Raw genomic sequence first — 21,976 nt, 5'->3', positions numbered from 1 at the left:
TCCATCAGCTGGTGAATAAACAAACTAATAATCCATACGATGGAATAATACTCAGCAATAGAAAGGAATAAACTAATTGATTTTCAAAATAACATGAATGAATCTCAAAGTCACTATGCTAAATGAAAGAAGCCAGACACAAATAACTTCGTATTATACAATTCCACTTAAATGTAATTCTGGAAAAAGAAAACTATTGTGAGAGAAAGCATTAGTTCCCTGGGGTGAGAGGTAGGGGGAAGGGATTGATTAGACGGAGGAAAAAAAGGAGCTTTTTGTGGTGATAAAAATGTGCTACATATCGGTCGCGGTGGTTATGTTTGTGTACATGTACACATTTGTACAAGGACTCACTGAACTATCCACTTAAAGTCACTGAATTTTATTGTATGTAAATTATACCTCAGTAAAGCTGATTAAAGCATAACTGACTATGTATCAAAATATGAAGAAATACATTTTTCCCACTTGCAAGTAATAATTATAAAATAATCTTTCAGTTTGGGTTCACAATATCTTTTCCCCCTTTGTAGGATGATAGTCTCAATAATCACATACATTTAAAGCCCATGATCAAGTTTTTCCTATGGAAACAATGTCCTCTATGATCCTTACCAAGAGTAGTGAGTCCCTCTGAGATAGATGTGAGAACATACATGAGTACAGGAGGCTCTAAGTTGATGATGAAGCTCATGTGGTCCTGAGTGAGACATTCCAGGAGTGGATAATAAGATTGGCTCAGTTTCCGGTATTGCTACAACACAGAGATATACTAAATGTCAAGCCACAGGGAAGAAAAATACATGTTACAGTCCAGTGAAAATTGTCACTTATAATACTGGAAATTGTAAACTTATTTAAACACAAGGTCAATAAATATATAGAGCAAATGACATAATGAGTCCCAATCCAGCATTTAAAGGAGTTCTGATAGGAATCTCTTGATCTCTTTACCTTATATGGTTAGCACTTAAAAGTAAAATCCCTGCAGTACGATATTTCGAAGACTGTGTGAATTATTTTTTTGGATTGGAATACTGTAACACTGAACAGTGCTTAACAGTCGCTAGGAAACCTTTTTTTGTTGGTTTTTTAAACACAAAGACATTTGCTGTTATAATGGGATTTGGCACCATAGTCTGTTGTATTAATATAATGCTAATCCATCTAACTAAATAATAATTTGGTAAAGGGCTTAATATTTACCATACACTACAGGCAAAAGATAAGTGCATGAGAAAGATACCTGAAAAATCTCAAATGCAATCCAAACCAGTATCAAAGAAACACACTTGTAAGATAAATTAGAGAAGCTGGGCATGGAGGTTCATGCTGGTAATTCCAGCTACTTGGGAGGCTGAGGCAGGAGAATTGCTTAAGCCCAGGAGTCTAAGAACAGCCCGGGCAACACAGCAAGACCCCGCCTCTAAAAAAAAAAAAAAAAAAAAAAAAAAAAAAAAAAAAAAAAAAAGAGAGAGAGAAACCAGAGGAGCATTTCTTAAAGTGACGTTAAGACCAACTCAATAGGAATCACTTGGGGTGCTTGTTAAAAACGCAGTTTCCTGATCCCCACTTCAGACTCACTAAATGACAAGCTCTAGTGTAGGCTCTGAAATGTACATTTTTAACACACATGTTAAGAGAGTCTTATGTACCTTCAAGTTTGAGAATTACTGAGTTGAAGGTTTGCTTGACTATCAGAATAAAAAAATTAGAGAAAAATTCTTGGAACCACACCAGTTGTCTTGGTGGACTTTAACTGTAGTGAAGTAACTCCTTGATGAGGTGATTTTAACATATGGCTGATTTGACTCAAGTTTCTACTCTGTAATTTCTGTCTAACAGACATATCCTTCAATGATCATTCCACTCTACTACAAGGAAGTCCTCTCTTTGGCCTGAGATGCAGTCATTCCAAGATTAGTTATAAAGGTGGAGGATGATGCACTAGTCCACTAGGAGATCAAGAAGCGTTTCTTACACAGGTTGACTAACAAAGGCCTTCCAGATTTTACTTGTAACCTTGGGTGGGAGCAGGTGGGAAAGCCTGAACTAAGCCTGAGCATGATTTGGCTATGTTACTCAAGTAATTACTGCTACTACATTGGGCACATATTGGCTTCTGTATAATCAGGCAGAGATGCTAAAAAAAAAAAAGCCACTATAGTTTTCCAAATTCTGTAAGTTAGATCAAGTATGCTGTCTTAAAACATAAAATGTTCTAGGCTAACTCCCTGGGCTTCATTATAACCCTTCCAGGCCTGTGGTGGTGTTACTTCACATTTCATACAAAGACTCCCATGATGCATGATTGCTTACTAGCAAGTCACTGTGGGACACTGACAGCAGCATTTTGACAAAGGCCTGGAGTACATTGTCAAAATGGTTGTCCCCATACAACTTGAAGACGCCAAAGCTGACATAATTTCCACACAAGGCAGACTTGAGAGCTGAATAGCAGATGGAGATGCCCTTGAGTTTCATTGGATAAATCTGATCTTTTGAGAGGCTCCCAAGGGACAGGATCTGATTACCTGTTTTAGGATAAAAGCAGAAAGAGAAAGTGACATAAGTAGATGTCATTCAAAGCAGTTATGGGACACACTATTTAACATTTTTACTTTACTGCTAATGTTCACTTCCTCCCAGCATATTTTTAAGAATTTTTTTTTATTCATGGTAATAAAAAATATAAATACATATGGCAGTTTACCTGGAAGTACAAAAGGTCCAAGGAAAAATCAATCAAGGATATTGGAAAAACTCTATATTTTTATCTGCATGGTGATTACACAGATGTATACACAGATATGTAAAATTTCATTAAGTTGTACTCTTAAGACTAGTTCATTTTACTTTATGTGTTATCCTGTCAGTAAAGAATTTTAAAAAGTAGGATAAAACTAAGTCAAGAGAAAAAGATAACCTGACTGAGATGTAAATTACCCTAAATTCTCGGCAAATTTTTAACCTTTTATACGAATTTGATCTTGAGTTACTTCATTTTTAGGAGCCTCACAGGTTTGGTATATGAATTCAATGAAATAACACACACAGAAGTTCTTGGTGCAGTGTACAGTAAATATTACTTCCTTTTTCTTCTTAGATCCTTCTTCAGAAGATCTCAAGAGATGATTGTTTTAAAAATTGTACTTAAATTCTGTGTTGACCATCAGAAGACAAAGAAATGTTTGTATGATCACCCTAAAATCTTCTGTAGTAGTTAGCATTTACAATCAATAATTTCTGTTTCTGAAATGTGTGCTAGTAAGTATGTAACTAGGCAATACTTGATAATGCTTTAAAAAAATATAAAGTAATATATGTTTCTTACCTCTGCTTTTTCCTGGTCAAATGAGTATTGCTTCTAAAATTGAAACTAAATTCAATTTACAAAATTTAGAAGTATAATATAGTGGCTTACACCGTGTCAACTTAGCTAACAAGAATTAAGTTTCTTAGAATCCACTTCCCTTTATGGTTGTGGGCTAGAATTGGCCAAAAGAGACATTTGTGTGAGATTTGGATGCTAGGAGTGGAGTAGCTACCATGACTTTCTGAAGGTTGCTGTGGTTAGAGGTGGTGAGAGTAAGAGGTAGAAATGCTGCTCGGTTTCACTTTGTCCTTGTTCTTCCTTGTCCTGCTTGTGTCTAGAACTACCAGCCCTGCTGACCAATATCTCCAAGCCCACCACCAAACAGGTGGTAGCACACTTACAGAAGCAATAGCTATGCAGAGGCAACAGCCTTCTACTGACTTCTATACCATAACAGCAGCTACCTTCTCACCCCTAATCCTTTCATAGTTCCACTCTAGCACCTAAATGTGCCTGGTTTCTAGATTTCTCTGCAAATTCCAACTTGTCTATGCCATTATTTCAGGAGGGCTGATCAGTGATTTTTTTCCCCTGAAACTTCAACTCCCCCCTTTGGCCCTATTTCCCCATCTTTGCCTAAGATTGTATAACGTCTAATTTCTAAAATAAGTTATCCATTCCAAAAGTATTATCATGCTTGTTTTTCCTGGTTTGAAGCTTGACTGACATATATATATATTATGGTAACCACATGTGTACTAAGAGGTTAAGAAGGACTAATACTTCTAGCAGAGCATGAAACATAGGACTAGCGCAGGGTAAAGGTTCCCCCTTCTTGATCTGCCTTGATCTGTTCCATGTATGTGGAGCATTTCCATATGCATATTCTCTTCTGTGTAGCCTTAGAAGTCCATATGACTTTGCTTATAATTTATATATCTGAATGACAAAAGCACTGTCTAGAAGGCTGAAGCATATCTTGTAATGTACTCAATACCAAATTCTGTACCCTCTTTCATGATCTCAATGTAACTTACCTTAGAGAGATATAATAGTTGCATAAAGATTCAACTCAATATGACAGCATTTATTTAACAGCTACTATGTGTGAGGTGTTAGTATAAACAAATGAATAAAATAAAATCTCTGCCCTGAGGGAGTTCAGTCCGTTGGGGGAAATAGATCTGTAAATAAATAATTCCATACAATGTGACAAATGCCATCAGAGAGGTATGTCAAGATGTTATGTGAACAGAAAAAGAGACTAACTTTCCTTTGTCAGGAGGGCAGGGGGAAAGGCTTCATAGAACAGGCTAAGTTTGAAGGATAATTGAAGTTGCCACATGGACTTGGAAAAAGAGGAGTGTACTCTGGGTAGATGAAGTGCAAAGGCATGAAGGTCTGAGAAAGCCAGGTACTTCAGAAAAGAACAGTTCTAAACCACTGTTTTTCTACCTTTGCCTCAAATTCAATTTAAACCAAGGTTAGACATTTTCCCTCCTTCCCTTTCCCAAGAAAGAACAGCACTGTATACCCATGTGATGAAAAGAGCTAGGGTAATTTTGGTAATTTTCACTGGTTTTGTATTTGTTGGGAAGGCCAGGGTAAAAGTGAGAAAACTTTTGGGGCCTTTTTATGTTGATATCCTTATAGGGAAAGGAAAGGTCCTATATTCTGTAGCAACAGATGAAATAGGCAGTCCAAGAACTGCCTGATTGGGAAAAAAAATCTGTAAAGGACTGGATAATCTATCATCAAGAAATATTAGTTAGAATCATAACTGTTATCTCTATGTTAATATTGCAATTTGGCATATATGTCCTGCCTTTTGGACTATGTCAGATACATCTATATTAACCCATTTATGCCGAAGGTTGCAAATTTTTTTGTGTGAAAAATCAGACCTTGGCGATGACCTTGAGCAATAGGATACAAATAACTCCCACAAGCTTAGTGTCTTAATAATGGAAGACTAGGCATAAATGAGTTAAGACAGTAATTAATATACTATTTTGACCTTGCAACAGTAGAATGATGAATACTTTTGAAATAGGAAACTACCTCACTTTGCTCAAGTGCCTCAGCATTCCATGGCGATAATAAAAGACCACGGAAAAGAAGGCTTGGCCATGTTATCCATTTATTTACTGGAATGCAGCTTCATTCAATATGTATTATTCAGCAATACTTACTGAAATTGTTGATCCTGCCCTCAAAAAGCTGAAAATCTAGGAGTTAGACTCACATTAGTATAAACAAAAGTGACAGGGCTTAGGTTTGCTTTTGATCTTCCTCTCTATGTATGATATCCCTCCTTGTCCTCCCTGCTCCACTCCACACCTAGAAAGTTCTATTCCTTCCTTGTCAGCATTTCCTTCCTAAGAGGGAGATCTACACTGCACTGATGGACAGCTAGGAGACGATGGCATTGCCAGGTTAGCAGCTACTAAAACCAGTAACAGCTGCTACTTTGGTACTACTGTAGCAGCACAAAAATAAATCATACTTTACTGAAATAAAACAGACTTTCAAAGGCTAGAACTAAATGGAAAAACTCTAATTGTTTCTCACTGAGTACATGTGCCATAATTTGGGGAGGGGAAAAAGACACTGTAACATCCTTAAGCTGGGTAAGATATATGCTGAGGCTATGTTGGGGCTCAGGGGAAAAGAATACTGTGAATTGAATGGTTAACCTGGCCAAAGGCAATAATGGGGAATGGAGGCACAAGTACTATGGAATTCCCATTCTTACTCTTGTACTTGCTGTAGCAGTATAAGAAATCTCATTAAATAATGAGGGAAAACAAGCAGGAAATGAGCACAGATAATTCCTGATCTACATAATTTGGCTTATTAGAAATATTTTCCTCATTAATAGCTTAAGAGAACTGCTTGGGGTTCTCCTTCTTCACCTCCACTCTCTGTCCTTCATGGAGAGGCCTTTGTTGTTGTTATTAACTTCCAGTACTCAGAAGTACCCTTCTAGACAACTCTCAAGATGTACTTTTAAAGAGGGATACATATAGGAAGATGTCAAATCTCCTGCTCATCTGTGACCGACTCTCAGGTGCATTTTTTTTTAAATTATTTTTTCTCCTGAGACCCATCCTTTTTGCTGAGTGACTGACTCCAGGATGTCTTCCTCTTCAGAAGAGACTCCCATTACCCAAAGAAGAATGGCTTTCTTTCACAGGCCTCAGCTGGAGAACTACATAATAAGATAATATTGTAACAGAAGATAAACATATAGTACAGAAGGTACTGATTTACAGTGTGGGCTTTTGACTCATACTGACCTGGCCTGAATCCTAGATCTTTCCTTACTATCTAGGTATCTGAGCAGATTATTAACTTATATAATTCACAGTTTCCTCATCTACAAAATGAGGATAATAACACCTATAATTCACAAGGCTCTTACGTGGAGTAAAGGAGACAGCATATGTAAAGTAGCTGGCACAGCACTCTATAAATGTAAACTATGACAATACACAGTACTTGGGGCTCATTTTTTTTCTCCTGTAAGTTCACATTTGGAGGAACTATAGCCTCAAAAGGAGAAGGAGGTGAAGCTGAGTGTGTGCAGTATAAAATAATGTCACTTCCCTCTAGTCCTTTTCATTTACACAATTCAAAGTAAGGTCAATACTCTATCATTTGACAGCCTCTTCTGTTGCTTCAATAGAGAATTAGCTGCAGGGGATTACAGTTTTGCTATTTGCTTTCCATTCCACCAATTTGCTACGCCTCAAAATACTTAGAAAAGTGATGCAAGGGATAAGATATACCACCGTAGTATCTTATACCAGGAGAAACTAACAGTATAAACAATGTTATTTCTTGGCTTATGAAGCAATCAATCACATTGATTCACCTTTTCTTTTTCTCTTTTAATCTCCAAAATTTTAAAGTGAATTTGATAGCTAGCTGCCAACTGTACAGGCTGAATGTCTTCACTTATCATTGGAAGGAGCAGTTATGCGAAGAGAACTGCAACTTGCTGACATTCCTTTACTTCAGGCCACTTAACCCACTCTTGTCTCTCTGCAAACCAGCAAGGTCTCTGGACATAAATGGTTTGGGACAGAATTGAAGCTGTAAAGACTGGAGGGAATATAATATTTCCCTTTCAGATTAAAAAAGATAACACAATGCAGTGTTGATAAGGATTTAGAAAAATAAAAAATTGTTGGGAATATAAAATTAGTATAACCATTCTAGAAGGCAATTTGGTGACACTTATTAAAAATATTTTAAAAAGGCTGGGTGAAATGGCTTGCATCTGTAATCCCAGCACTTTGGGAGGCTGAAGTGGATGGATCACTTGAGCCCAGTAGCTTGAGACCAGCCTGGGCAACATGGCAAAATTCCATCTCTACAAAAAATTAGCCAGGTGTAGTGGCATGCATCATTAGTCCCAGCCACTTGGGAGGCTGAGATGGGAGGATCACCTGAGCCCAGGAGGCTGAAGCTGCAGTGAGCCATGATCACACCACTGCACTCCAGCCTGGGTGACAGAGTGAGACCCCGTCTTGAAAAAATATATGTGTGTGTGTGTGTACATCAATTTCTATATTCTAATACTAACATTCCCTACCATTTATACCTTTTTACTAGCATTTGCACTCACATATACTGTCTTTAGTAGAAGTCAATCCCTCAACGTGTCCAACTAGTTCCCATCTCCTCTCTCTTATGTGCTTAAGTACAAGGCACCAACAATTTTTGCCCTTCTCTATATGAAATCTTGTTTGTTTGTTTGTTTGCTATTGGCTCATTCTCATCAGAATACAAGTCACACTACTGTCTCTTCCATGAAAGAAAAAAAAAAAAAGACACATGCAAAAACTTCTCTTGGCCTTACTTCCCCTGCCAGATATTGCTCAATTCATTGTCTCCATTTCTTCTCTTCTTATTCTCTTTTATGCCTGCTCCACTCAAAGTGCTCTTTTCAAGGTTACTAGTGACTTCTGGTTGCTAAATGTAATGGCTGACTCTTAGCCTTCATCTTACTTGATTGACTGGCAGCTTTTGATAGGTCATAGGTGACCACCTCGTCTTCCAAGACACATTCTCTCGATTTTCTTCAGTGTGCGCTCCTTCTCACTCTTCTTTGCCAGTTCCTTCTTCTTTCTTACCTTCCAACATTGGAGTGCACCAGAGCTCAAACCTAAGTCTTCCTCTATATTTACACTCACTCCTAGTTCTAGCAGGTGTGCTGATGAAGCATGCACACTCATTCCTAGTTCTTACCTAGTTCTGCAGCTTTAAATATCATCTAGGAGTCAAAGGACTCCCTAGACCTGTTTTCCAAACTCCAGAATCAAAAATCCATATTGGCATTCAACATCTCTACTTGGGTATTAATGGACATCTCAAATTCAACATAACCAAAAGGGAACTTTGGTCCCCCACACCCATCTTAGCCTTCTCCATCTCAGTTGATGGCAACTACTTCTTTCTAGTTGCTTGTGCTCAAATCTCTTGACTACATTTTTTCTGTCCTACCATTCGCCCAATGAATCAAGAAATTTGATTTGTCTTACTTTCATAATATATCCAGAATCTGACCACTCCCACTGCTATTACTTTGTTGAAAGCCAGTATCAAACTTTGCCTGAATTACTGCAATATTGTCTTATCTGACTTCCCTGCTTATACCTTTAATCCTCTATAGTCTATCCTTAATATAGCAGCCTGAGTAATTTTTTAAAAACTTAGGTCAGGTCACGTCATTCCTGTGCTCAATATGTTCTAGAGGCCCTCTATTTTATTTAGAGTTAAAGTCAAAGTGATGTTAGTGGGCTACAGGCCTTCTATGATACTGTTCTTGTTATTACTCTCCCTTTTGTTCAATCTGCTTCAGCTACTGACCTCCTTGCTGCCCTTCAGACATGCCAGATATGCTCCTGCCTTAAGACTCTACCACTTGCTGTTTCCTCAGCCTAGACTGGTCTTCAAGGAATCCACGTGACTAACTCCCTCATTTACTGGAAGTCTTTGTTCAAATGTCATATTTTCAATGAGACCTACCTTGGCCATTCTAATAATGCAACATGTCCCTAAATCCCTGGTACTTAAGATGTGTGTGCGTATTTTTTTTTTTTTTTTTTTTTTTTTACAATAAGGAGTTTAAGGATCACAGCAAAGCTGAGAGGTACAGCGATTACCATACATCTCCTGCCCCTACACATGCACAGCTTCCCTACTATCAACATCCCCCACTACAGTGGTGCATTTGTTACAATCTGGACCTATACTGACATTATCATTATCAGCCAATGTCATAGTTTACATCAGCGTTCACTGTTGGTGGTGTACCTTTTATGGGTTTGGACAAATGTATAATGAACATGCATCCACCATTATAGTATCACACAGAGTTTCAATGCCCCCAAATCCTCTGCTCTGCCTATTCATCCTTCACTGTCCCCTAACCACTGGCAGCCACTGAGCTTTTACTGTCTTCATAGTTTTCCCTTTTCCAGAATGTCACGTAGCTGGGATTATACAGTATGTAAGCCTTTCCAGATTGGCTTCTTTCACTCAGTAAGAGGCATTGCAGTTCCTACATAACTTTTTGTAGTTTTACAGCATTATTTATTTTTTTTTAGTGCTGAATAACATTCCATTGTCTGAGTGTACCGTTGTTTATTTATCCACTCACCTATTGAAGAAAATCAGTTTTAGCAATTGAGAATAAAGCTGCTATAAATATCAGTGTGCATGTTTTTGTGTGACCATAAGTTTTCGATGCCTTTGGGTAAATACCAAGGGGCATGATTACTGGACCGTACAATGACTGTGTTTAATTTCATAAGAAGCTGCCAAACTGTCTTCTAAAGTGGCTGCGCCATTCTGCGTTCTACTAGCAATGAATTAGAGTTTCTGTTGTTTCACTCTCTGGGACTTAGATGCCCCCTTATCCTAATCTATTTTCTTTCTTTCTTTCTTTTTTAATAGCACTTATTACCTTCTTTTACTTTTCTAATTTTTTTTTATAGAGACGGGATCTCACTGTGATGCCCAGGCTAGTCTCAAACTCCTGGGCTCAAGCAATCCTCCTGCATCAGCCTCCCAAAGTGCTAGGACTACAGGCATGAACAGCTGCGCCCAGCCTACCTTCTAATTACTAGTTAATTTCTTTTTTGGTTTGCCCACTGAGGTATCCAAAGAACCTGGAACAGCACCTGCTGTTCTTATTACACATTTGTTGAATGAATGACTGAAACTCACAAAGCTGAATGTACAAAGTTATTGACTGAAGCACTATGTATGATAATGGAAAAGCAGATGTTCAGCTAAAGGCGATTAATAAATTATAGTATGACCATAAAATGGAATATTTTGCAGCTATTTAAAAATATGAGGTAGATTTATATATGTTAACATAGAACAATGACCATAATATAAATAAAAAACAACAAATTACAGAATAGCAAGTATATTATGATATCACTTTTGGGAAAATATGTGTATATGTACACATAAAAAGCATAGAAGGGCACATACACTGAACTGTTAATAATGGTTAACTTTGGGTGATGAATGGGGGGGGGTTTCTTTTCCTGTACCAAGTGAAAAATTAAAAATTTAAAGCTTACAGATTTTGAAATAACATTGCTGGATTTTTTCCCCCCTATGGGTATATTATTTTATAGTTAGAGAAAAGCAAAAAAAGAAAAAAAATTATTTTGCATGAAAAAAGATGAGAAAGAAAGTGATAGGTACAGAAAAACATGATAGAAAAAGACATGGTAGTACAAGTGGACCCCAGGCTGTATGCTTATGGTGGTTCCATACCTTCCTTAACTTTACAGGATAAGGTGCTGACACAGAAGATGGAATTTCAGCACTGATGTAATTTTGTTTCTGAACTCCCAGGATGTTGTCCAATAATTTAATTACAAATTTAAGTATGATTCACTACCTTTTTTGAATAAAAGATTTTATATAGGTTATTTTATAAGCATATTAGTAGATATAAAAATCTTAAAAACATTAACTCTCAACCTCAATATTTCAAACTATTTTGAAGTTGCTGTCTTCTTTCAATTGTTGCCACGTATATAGAAGTCTAACATTACCTAGAGCATAGGTGAAATTTGAATTCTACCTTTACATAGTATTATTTATATTTCCCATAAGCTAGGTAATCTTAAAAGATAATTTTTAATGGTTGCAATTTATTCCACTGAACTGATATATCCTTCTATGTTATTTCAAGCATTTTGCTATTTGTAGCATTTTGTTTGTTTTCCCATTTTTCACTATTATGAATAATGTAACATCAAGGATCTTTAGCTGTAGTTAGCTGTCCTCTATCATTAGATTATTTCCATTATTAGATCATTTCCAACATTAGAAGAAAAATAGGAATGAGTTTATAAAGGTTATGGACATTTTTATAATTCTTGCTTTTCCATGGAGCCATACCAAGTAACCGAAAAAGAAAAAAAATAAATTCCCAGTATTTAAAGCTTACAGAGTTTATTTTGAAATCATTATATATTTTTTCTTATTTGTTGAAAGGAATTTCAACTAGACGCACAATTGTTAACTGGTAGCTACCAGCAAAACCTACTTCTAGTCCCTCAGTTAGATGCAACCACTTCTTGAGTGATCTCATGTGCAAACAATAGAATTAGGTATTGGGGGATGTCTTGTCCCAGACTGAATATTAACAAAAAGAAAACTATATTGAAGATGGCAAGGATCCTACGTATAGTCTTAGAGTAGTATTTGGTACAAAACAGTACATAAGATTCTATAAATTCCCAAGAACTGGTATACTTTTCTTTGTGTGATAATATAAATTTTGTAAAATCACATTATCATACAGGAGGGAATCATGTTGAGATAGGAAAGGAAGACATAATTTTATGTCTACTAAGATTGTATGCTAATTTAAATAACAATTCCGGCCAGGCATGGTGGCTCAAGCCTGTGATCCAAGGACTTTGGGAGGCTGAGTGGGGAGGATTGCTTGAGGTAAGGAGTTTGAGAAAAGCCTGGGCAACATAGTGAGGCCGTATCTCTACTCAAATTAAAAAAAAAAAAAAAAAAAAGAAAAGCCAGGCATGGTGGTACGTGCCTGTTGTCCCAGCTACTCAGGAAGTTGAGGCAGGAGGATCACCTGAGCCCAGGACTTCGAGGCTTCAGTGAATTATGATCATGACACTGCACTCCAGCCTGGGTGACAGAGTGAGATCTTGTCTCAACAAAAAACAAAACAAAAGCAAAAAAAGCCTAATTCTGTTCCTTTCTCTTCTAGCTTTACACCAAATAATTAACCTACCACAACGCTATCAAAGCGGTTTCTCAAAAATGTAAATATGGTCATACCATCCAGTATTTTCCTTAAGGAATGTATATCTTTAAAGATAAAGTTGTAATACTTTTTTTTTTAAAGCAGAGTCTTGCTCTGTCGCCCAGGCTGGAATGCAAAGGTGCGATCTCAGCTCACTGCAACCTCCGTCTCCCAGGTTCAAGCAATTCTCTTGCCTCAGCCTCCCAGGTAGCTGGGATTACAGGTGCCCGCCACCATACCTGACTAATTTTTTGTATTTTCAGTAGAGACGGGGTTTCGCCATGTTGGCCAGGCTCTCGAACTCCTGACCTCAGGTTATCCACACGCCTCAGCCGTCCAAAGTGCTGGGATTACAGGCGTGAGTCACTGTGCCCAGCCTAAAGTTGTAATTCTTTACTTTGACCCAAAAGTTACTACATAACTGGTCGTCTGTCACTGCCTAAAGCTCCTTAACATTAGCTTTAGTCTTCAGCAATTTTGAAATTCCTTAAGTTTCCTAACCAACCAGGCTGTTCTATATTTATGTGCTTTGTAAAATCTATTCTCCTCTTTAAATGCCCTTCTAAAACTTCTGAGCCTTATTCTTTTCCCTTCAAGAAATATTGCCTTCTCTAAACCCCCAGTTTCAGCTAGAAATCTCTTCTGGGCTCCTATGGCACTCTAAATACTTCTCAAGGATAACACATAGCACAACACATCATAATTCTTTCTTCATTTGTCTGACTCCCCTGCTGGACTTAAGTTCCTTAAGGGAAGAATCAGTAAGGTTTTTTTTTTTTTGAGACGGAGTTTCGCTGTTGTTGTCCAGGCTGGAGTACAATGGCACGATCTCGGCTCACTGCAACCTTTGCCTTCCGGGTTCAAGCGATTCTCCTGCCTCAGCCTCCTGAGTAACTGGGATTATAGGCATGCACCACCACACCCGGCTAATTTTGTATTTTTAGTAGAGATGGGGTTTCTCCATGTTGGTCAGGCTGGTCTTGAACTCCCAACCTCAGGTGACCCACTCGCCTTGGCCTCCCAAAGTGCTGGGATTACAGGTGTGAGCCACTGCGCCCAGGTGGATTCTTTTTTTTTTTTTTTCTTTTGCATCTTATTTATCTTCCTATCTCTCACAGGATCAGAAACATATTAACAGTAAATGCTCAGCCAGGCGCAGTGGCTCACGCCTGTAATCCCGGCACTTTGGGAGGCCGAGGTGGGCAGATCACTTGAGGTCAGGAGTTTGAGACCAGCCTGGCCAACACAGTGAAACCCCATCTTTACTAAAAATACAAAAATTAGCAAGGCATGGTGGCGGGCGCCTATAATTCCAGTTACTCGGGAGGCTGAGGCAGGAGAATCGCTTGAACCCAGGAGGCGGAGGTTGCAATAAGCTAAGATCGTGCCATTGCACTCCAGCCTGGGCGACAGAGCAAGACTGAAAAAAAACAAACAAAAAAACAACAAAAAAGTAAATGCTCAACAAATGTTAGGTGCATGGATGAAGGAATCCACTGAAATCTAAGCATGTGTTCAGCTATCATCCTGAAGGCCTTGCTTTGTAAGCCACCTGATCCTGGTTTTGGGATCCCAAGGTGTTGATCATTTCACTGCGCCCAGAAGACTTCTGTAAACCTTACTCTGCTACTTTGTTATCATATGCCTTAACCAACTGATAAGATCGAAGACCATATCCATAGTTCCTGGACAATTTATTCTCTCGAGAACTGTTATTTTTTGGTGACATTTTATTAACTCTAGTTATTTCAAGACCAATGAATTATTTAGCTATCTTCTTGTAATCATTCATACATAAGTATCATTTATACATAAGTATCATTTATACATAACTATAGGCACACTTTGGAAATACTGTGAGTTCAGTTCCAGACCACTACAATAAAGCAAATATCCCAATAAAGTTAGTCACACAACTTTTTTTCTGGTTTCTCAGTGCATATAAAAGTTTACACTGTACTGTAGTCTGTTAAGTGTGCAACAACCTTATGTCTAAAATAATAATGTATATACCATAATTAAAAATATTTTATTGCTAAAATTTGCCAGCAATCATTTGAGCCTTCAGTGAGTTGTAATCTTTTTCCCGGTGGAAGGCTGGTCTCGATGTTGATAGCTGCTGACTGATCAGGGTAGTGGCCAAAGGTTGAGGTGGCTGTGGCAATTTCTTAAAATAAGACAACAGTGAAATCTGCTGCATCAATTGACTTCCTTTCACAAAAGATTTCTCTGTAGCATATGATGCTGTCTGATAGCATTTCACCCACAGGAGAACTTCTTTAAAAATTGGAGTCAATCCTCTCAAACTCTGCTGCCACTTTATCAACTAAGGTTATGTAATATTTTAAAGCTTTTTACCACAAGTAGATTCCATCTCAAGACAGCACTTTCTTTGGTCATCCAGAAGAAGCAACTCCTCATCCATTCAAGTTTTATCAGGAGACTGCAGCAGTTCAGTCACATCTTCAGTCTCCACTTCTAATTATAGGTCTCTTGCTGTTTCAACCACATCTGCAGTTAATTTCTCCCTTGAAGTCTTGAACTCTTCAAAGTCACCCATGAGGGTTGGAATCAACTTCTTCCAAACTCCTGCTAAATATTGATTTGCACCTCTCCTGTGAATCACAAATGTTCTTGATGGCATCTAGAATAGTGAATCCTTTCTGGAAGGTTTTCAATTTACTTTGCCCAGATCCATCAGAGGAATCACTATCTATGGCAGCTACAGCCTTACAGAATGTATTTCTGATATAATACGACTTGAAAGTCAAAATTACTTCTTGATCCATGGGCTGCAGAATGCATGTTGTGTTAGCAGACATGAAAACAACATTAATCTCCTTGTACATCTCCATCAGAGCTCCTGGGTGACCAGGTGCACTGTCAGTGAGCAGTGACCTTTTGAAAGGAATCTTTTTCTGAGCAGTAGGCTTCAACAGTGGGCTTAAAGTGGTCAGTAAGGCATGCTGTAAACAGATGTGCCATCATCCAGTCTTTGTTGCTATACTTCTAGAGCACAGGCAGAGTAGATTTAGCATAATTCTTTTATTATTATTATTATTATTATTATTATTATTATTATTATACTTTAGGTTTTATGGTTCTTAAGGGCCCTAGGATTTTCAAAATGGTAAATTGAGCATTGGCTTCAACTTCAAGTCACCGTCAGCATTAACCCCTAACAAGAGAGTCAGTCTGTCCTTTGAAGCCAAGCACTGACTTTACACCTCGCTAGCTGTGAAAGTCCTAGATGGCATCTTCTTCCAGTAGCATTTTGTCTCTGTGAAAAATGTTGTTTAGTGTAGCCACCTTCATCAAAATGAATCTTAGCTAGATCTTCATGATAACTCACTGCAGCTTCTCCATCAGCACTTGCTGCTTCACCTTGCACTTTGATGTTATGGAGGTGGCCTTTTTCTGTAAACCTCATGAACCAACCTCTGCTAGCTTCCAACTTTTCTTCTGTAGCCTCCTCACCTCTCTCAGCCTTCATAGAAGTGAACAGAGTTAGAGACTTGCTCTGGATTAGGCTTTGCCTTAAGGGAATATTATGACTGGTTTGATCTCAGACTACTAAAACCTTCTCCATGTCAGCAATAAGGTTGTTTCACTTTTTTATCATTTGTGTGTTTGCTAGTGTAGAATTTTTAATTTCTTTCAAGAGCTTTTCCTTTGCATTCACCACTTGGCTGTTTGGTGCAAGAGGTCTAGCTTTTGACCTGTCTCAGCATTTGACATGCCTTCTTCGCTAAGCTTAATCATTTCTAGCTTTTGATTTAAAGTGAGACATGTACAACTCTTCCTTTCACTTGAATACTTGTAGGCTATTGTAGGGTTATTCATTGGCCTGATTTCAATATTGCTGTGTCAGAGAATAGGGAGGGGGGAGGAGAAGGGAAGAGATGGGGAATGGCCAAAGCAGAGCAGTCAGAACACACATTTATTAATATGACTCAGAGACACAAAGTAATCATATGCTGGCACTGATATACTTGCTCCATGCAGGGTTGCTGCAAACCTTCAATTTATAAAAAACACAGTATCTGCAAAGTACAACAAAAAGAAGTATGCCTGTATACAGTCCTAATCTTCCATTCTTACAACACTTCTAATAGTACATGCAAATGATTTTCAGCCTCTTTTTTAAAAAAAGTCCTAACAGGTGATAGCTTTTATGAACAAGTCTAGTGTAACTACATAGCTGGGTGGTTCTGGTCAAGGTGGCAAAGTGGTCCTCTTTCCCCCTTTTTCTGGAGGGCTGCTGTGGCACTTTCACAGGCCTCTACAGCTCTGCAAAACCAAGGGTGAAAACCAGTGGCCTGTTATCTAGGTGATGACGAATAACAGTGGCTTGTATACCACTTTACAAATTCAATTTATGCACATTAAGTTATACCTTACATACACCCAGAGCACATACTGCTTAAAAGAATCCTGATGTAAATGCTTATGACAGTGAATAATCATAGCTTGTACTATCCTTTTTTAAAATTTAGAATCTTTATATATTGCGTTCTTAAATCAGGTACCTAAGGAAGGAATAAAGGCAGTTCTATTTTGGCCAGTCTTATGAAAACAATCATTATTTCTCCCTTCTGTGCACTCTTCAACCAACAGATGTCACTAAAGATACCAGGACTCAGAGGCAAACAGAAGGAAAGATTAGACAAATGGAAATTGAACATAAAAATCATCCAGTTCTTAAAACTGAGAAGTAGGTTTCCAAAGTAATAACATTTATTACACTGCATGCAACATTTTAACCAAAAATTTAAGAAAGAAATTTCTTTTATTAAGTTGCTCAGGCTGAACGGATCATAGCACTAAGTTTTGAAATACATGTTCTTGAAGCAATTTAAAACTCATTAGAAATAATAGGCTTGGGCTAGTACAAAATGTGGTAAAATTTAATCCTCATCCAAATGTTACCTGGGCTGTACAAACAGGAAATTGTTTTGTGCTACTGTGGCTAACCTCATTGCTGACCCTGAGCTGTAACGGCAAGAGGAGCTGAGAGCTGAAGCAAAATTAAAAACTTACATCAAAGTATATCATGACAGACTACAGATAAATAAAACAGCATATCAAAAGTATTATTTTTCTGCCAGTCTCACAGAGCAGTGAGGTGGAGGTATTTCACAAAATACATAACAAGTCAGTTGCATTTGGAAATGCTTCCTTCCCTCTCTGCACCGCCCTGATCACTGACTAACCAAAAACTGCTCATGAGAGGTGATCAGAGAAGAACCCAGTGAGGATGGAAACAAAAGGGATCACAGAATGTTCTGGCCTCTTTCCTCCACGGGCTTCCCTTTCCTTCACCTCGGCTTACCAAAGAGATAAACAGTGCTGGCTCTTCCGTGCCCTCCCAGTCACTCTTTCCCTCATCTTCTAGACTCCTGAATGGCAACTACATGATCTTCCTCCAATGTGTATATTAGAACTTCCAGAGGTAAAAGCATGGGTAATAAAACATTACAGAAGGTAAAGACAGACAAATCGGATGGCTGATGTGGACCAGCAAGAGAATTAGTAGAGGTTAAGAGACATTTTTCTATTATTCTATGTAAAGTGCATGTATCAAAGTCACTGTCAAAGTCACTGGTGACCCAGTTGAAGGACATTTTTTTCATTGAACCTTTGATTTCCTTTAAGTTTTGAGATAGAAATCACCATACTTTAAAGAACAGTGCTTCATCATAAATATCCATGGTAAAATCTTACTTTGGCAACTCCCAAGAGGCAGTAAAGAATATGAAAAGACCACTGTCAGTATGACTGAATGAAATTCCAATTCAGCTACTTGCTAGCTATGTAATATTTGGCAATTTTTTTAACCTCTATGAGCTTCAATTTCTTCACAACAGTAATCACAGTCGTTAACTAGTCTAAGGGCTTTCCATACATTACCTAACTCAATTCTCACAACCATGTCTTTGAGGCATGAAGTATTTTCTCTAACAAGAAACTGAAGCAAGAGAGGCTTGCAACTTAACCAAGGTCATATAACTAGTGAGTAGCATATAATACCTACCTTGAGGATTCAACAGGGTAATTTATGATAAATGGTCTAATATAGGACTATAAAAGCTGATAACAAAGTGAAAGCTACCAATACTATTAGTCTAAATTGAGGAGCAGAGCCTTACTCTAATCTCATCTTTCTTCCATGTAAGAAAACTCCTTACTGGCTCTTCTTTGCAAGAATGCTCTGAACGTTTTGTCTCTTCCCCTACTCCACTTCACTTCTCCTATCCCTTCATTTCCTTTCTCTTCTGTCTCCTCTTCCTCCTCCTCCAATACAATCCTCACATAGTTATTTTTCTCAACTTTTGCTGCAATGCCTTTTTCTATGTCAGACAACCCAACAGAGAACAGAACAACTTTTGAAGCCCATAGATTTGGCATTGTTCTGTGAGATTCCTTTTGGTGTCACTTACTGGACATACATTCTGTCCTAGAAAGTGACACTGGAAGAGGAAGCTCACTTCCCTTAACAGCCCTTGTGCAACAGTAAATAAGCCCTAAAGGAAAAAATATATTTAGTGAAAAGAAAGATCCAGAAAAAGGGGTAGGAATGACACAATTGTGACTGGTAACAGGAATCTAACATATGCATAGTTAAAGTTCTACTGATTACTAAGAGATTCTTATACATATATGCTGTTTATTTCCTTTAAATAAGAGAGGAAATAAAAACTAATCACTGGCTACAGGCAGAGGAAGCAGGGCAGTGTGGTCCAAACAGGAAGCACTGCTGAGCAAAGCAGTGATGTGTGTTGTTGAACCCCTGTCCAAAGAAGGCTGGCTTGGTGAGTATAAGAGAAAGGCTTTGGAAGAAGGAGAGGCATAAACAGCGAGTAACTATTCCATGTTAGCTCCTGTGCCAGGCCTTTTACCAGAATAGCTCAATTAACCTTCTTAATCCCAACTAGGCAGGTAAGTCAGTAGGTATTTAGTAGTCCTAATTTTATACAAAAGAAAACTAGCCACAAAGAGCTATATATAGTATTTTAGCTGAAGGTCATGAAGTCGATAAGTATTGGTAACAGTATTAGTACTGAGATCTTGTAAATTCAAAAACTGTGCTTTTTCTAATATACCATGCTGTTTTTGAAAAAAGGTCCAGACACACATCTTATATGATAAAACATGGAATGGAATTAGATATACACAAAAAGTATGGCAAATTGTATTTAGAGTATTTTTTAAAGGGGTCCATTTTTACCTCTAGGAGGCAAAGCATTTCCACTTTATATGATTTTATTTTTATTTTATTTTTTGAGACAGAGTTTCGCTCTTGTTGCCCAGGCTGGAGTGCAATGGTGCGATATTGGCTCACTGCAACCTCCGCCTCCCGGGTTCAAACAATTCTCCTGCCTCAGCCTCCCGAGTAGCTGGGATTACAGGCGCCCGCCACCACACCTGGCTAATTTTTTTGTATTTTTAGTAGAGAGTTTCACCATGTTGGCCAGGCTGGTCTCGAACTCCTGGCCTCAAGTGATCCGCCCGCCCTGGCCTCCCAAAGTGCTGGGATTACAGGCATAAACCACTGTGCCCAGCCCACTTTATATGATTTTAATGTGTCTATTTTCAAACAGGACACAAAAGTTGTGGCAATGTAGTTACTGGTACAGATGAAAATAAGAGAGTACAAGTTTACTGTCCTATATAGGTGCTTTCTCTAGTTTTTACACATGAAAAAATCTCAAATTCTACAAATCAGATGTGAAATTAAAATGAAGTATTTTTAATGGAGGCCTACAATGTATACAGCTCAGATCCCCAGAATGTGTTCTGAAATGAGGTAAAAACAACTTAAAACACCCATTTTTTTCTTTTTAAAATAGGCTTTTACTTTAAAAAAAGTGATAATGCTTCTATTGGTTGTTCTTACATACATACACAAACACATGCAGAATTAAAAATAAAGAAGCTTTATAAAATTTCGTAAAATTTGTTTCTAGGTACTCAAGTATGAGAATCATGGCTGGGTGCAGTGGCTCATGCCTGTAATCCCATTACTTTGGGAGGCTGAGGTGGGTGGATCACTTGAGGTCAGGAGTTCGAGACCAGCCTGGCCAACATGGTGAAACCCCATCTCTACTAAAAATACAAAAATTAGCCAGGTGCAGTGGTGTGCCTATAACCCCAGCTACTCGGGAGGCTGAGGTGGGAGGATCACCTGAGCCTGGGATGCGGATGTTGCAGTGAGCTCTGAGATCACGCCACTGCACTGTTCAGTCTGGGTGTCAGAGTGAGACTCCGTCTCAACAAAAAAAAAAAAAAAAAAAAAAAAGAATAACAGGCAACTTTTAAGATTAAATTTACTTAACAGTTTGCTGTAGATTTGGGAAAGAACAGAGAGGGAAAAAAAGGACACAGAGAAACATTTCTCAAGGAGAAGTGCATTGCACAGAGCCCAGCTCAGTTGACATTCAGTCACTGTGTGCCAAATTAGATTACAGAGGATTTTTATCCATCCTATCTGCATTCCCTATCTCCATAAAGGTCTCAGAGAGTAGAGAGTTTCATTGATGACAGTGTCAGAATTGGCAAGTATTAGTTTATTGTAGTTTTAAGGCCCAAACTGCTAACCAAATACTAAATTTTGGACTTTAATTGAATAGGACAATCTTTCCTGTAGAACTCTGCTTCTAGAGGCACAGTACCCAAAAGTTCTTCATAATAAAATATTTACTGCTCTTTACAAGGATATTTTCCCACAATTCAGTGACATTCCGGTTTAAGCATTCCTTGGTTCAACATAGTCAACTCCCTGATGTAACTTTGAGCAATTTTGAATATGCTGTAACTTTTCAATATTCTATCTAGTGTATTCCCTCATCTACTGACACTGCAATTTTATCCAAAAGAAATTCATCAAGTTGGTCAGGCATGATTTAGTCAAAGGCATGCTGCTTACTTCTCCTGATGCCAATATGATAGCTACCTGGCTTTTTGCACTTGTATTACCAACTTCACAAATTCATAAAGATATGAAAGTTCAAAAGAACAAAATAACTAACATCTTTCTTTCCTCCAAAGAGATAAAACTATATTGCAGAGGCACATATGGAAAAGGACACTCACCATAAGTGCAAACCATTTTACTAGCTTCTCTGAAGAGAAGAATTCCATTAGGAGATGATACATCAAAATTCAAACGCTGGGATCTAAGAAATATAGAAAAAAATTGCCTATATGTGAAGATAAAGAAACCAAACACAGATTTAAAATGCCTAGCATTTTCACTTATAAGAAGTAGCAGCAGTACAATTGTCTCTTAAAGTTCCACTCCATTTTATAAACAACTGTTGATAAAATACGTATGCTAATTTCTTCAC

The 21,976-nt window shown here is 38.0% G+C and overlaps 1 protein-coding gene across 13 annotated transcripts in view; it reads right to left on the bottom strand.

Moving 5' to 3' along the window:
* RANBP17 (RAN binding protein 17) overlaps positions 1–21,976 on the bottom strand; it is a 434,785-nt gene that overhangs the window by 55,806 nt on the left and 357,003 nt on the right. For all 13 annotated transcript variants that reach the window (XM_063724390.1, XM_002816186.5, XM_054556222.2 and 10 more), the window contains 3 exons: positions 21,723–21,805; positions 2,320–2,534; positions 616–754 (listed from right to left, as the gene is read on the bottom strand). In XM_063724390.1, the coding sequence (XP_063580460.1) occupies positions 616–754; positions 2,320–2,534; positions 21,723–21,805 (437 nt within the window). The remainder of the gene's footprint in view (positions 1–615; positions 755–2,319; positions 2,535–21,722; positions 21,806–21,976) is intronic.

This window comes from Pongo abelii, chromosome 4, assembly GCF_028885655.2.
Source record: "Pongo abelii isolate AG06213 chromosome 4, NHGRI_mPonAbe1-v2.0_pri, whole genome shotgun sequence".
Lineage (NCBI taxonomy): Eukaryota > Metazoa > Chordata > Mammalia > Primates > Hominidae > Pongo > Pongo abelii.
The sequence above is the reverse complement of the archived record's forward strand: the minus strand, read 5'-3'. Positions and strand labels throughout refer to the sequence as shown.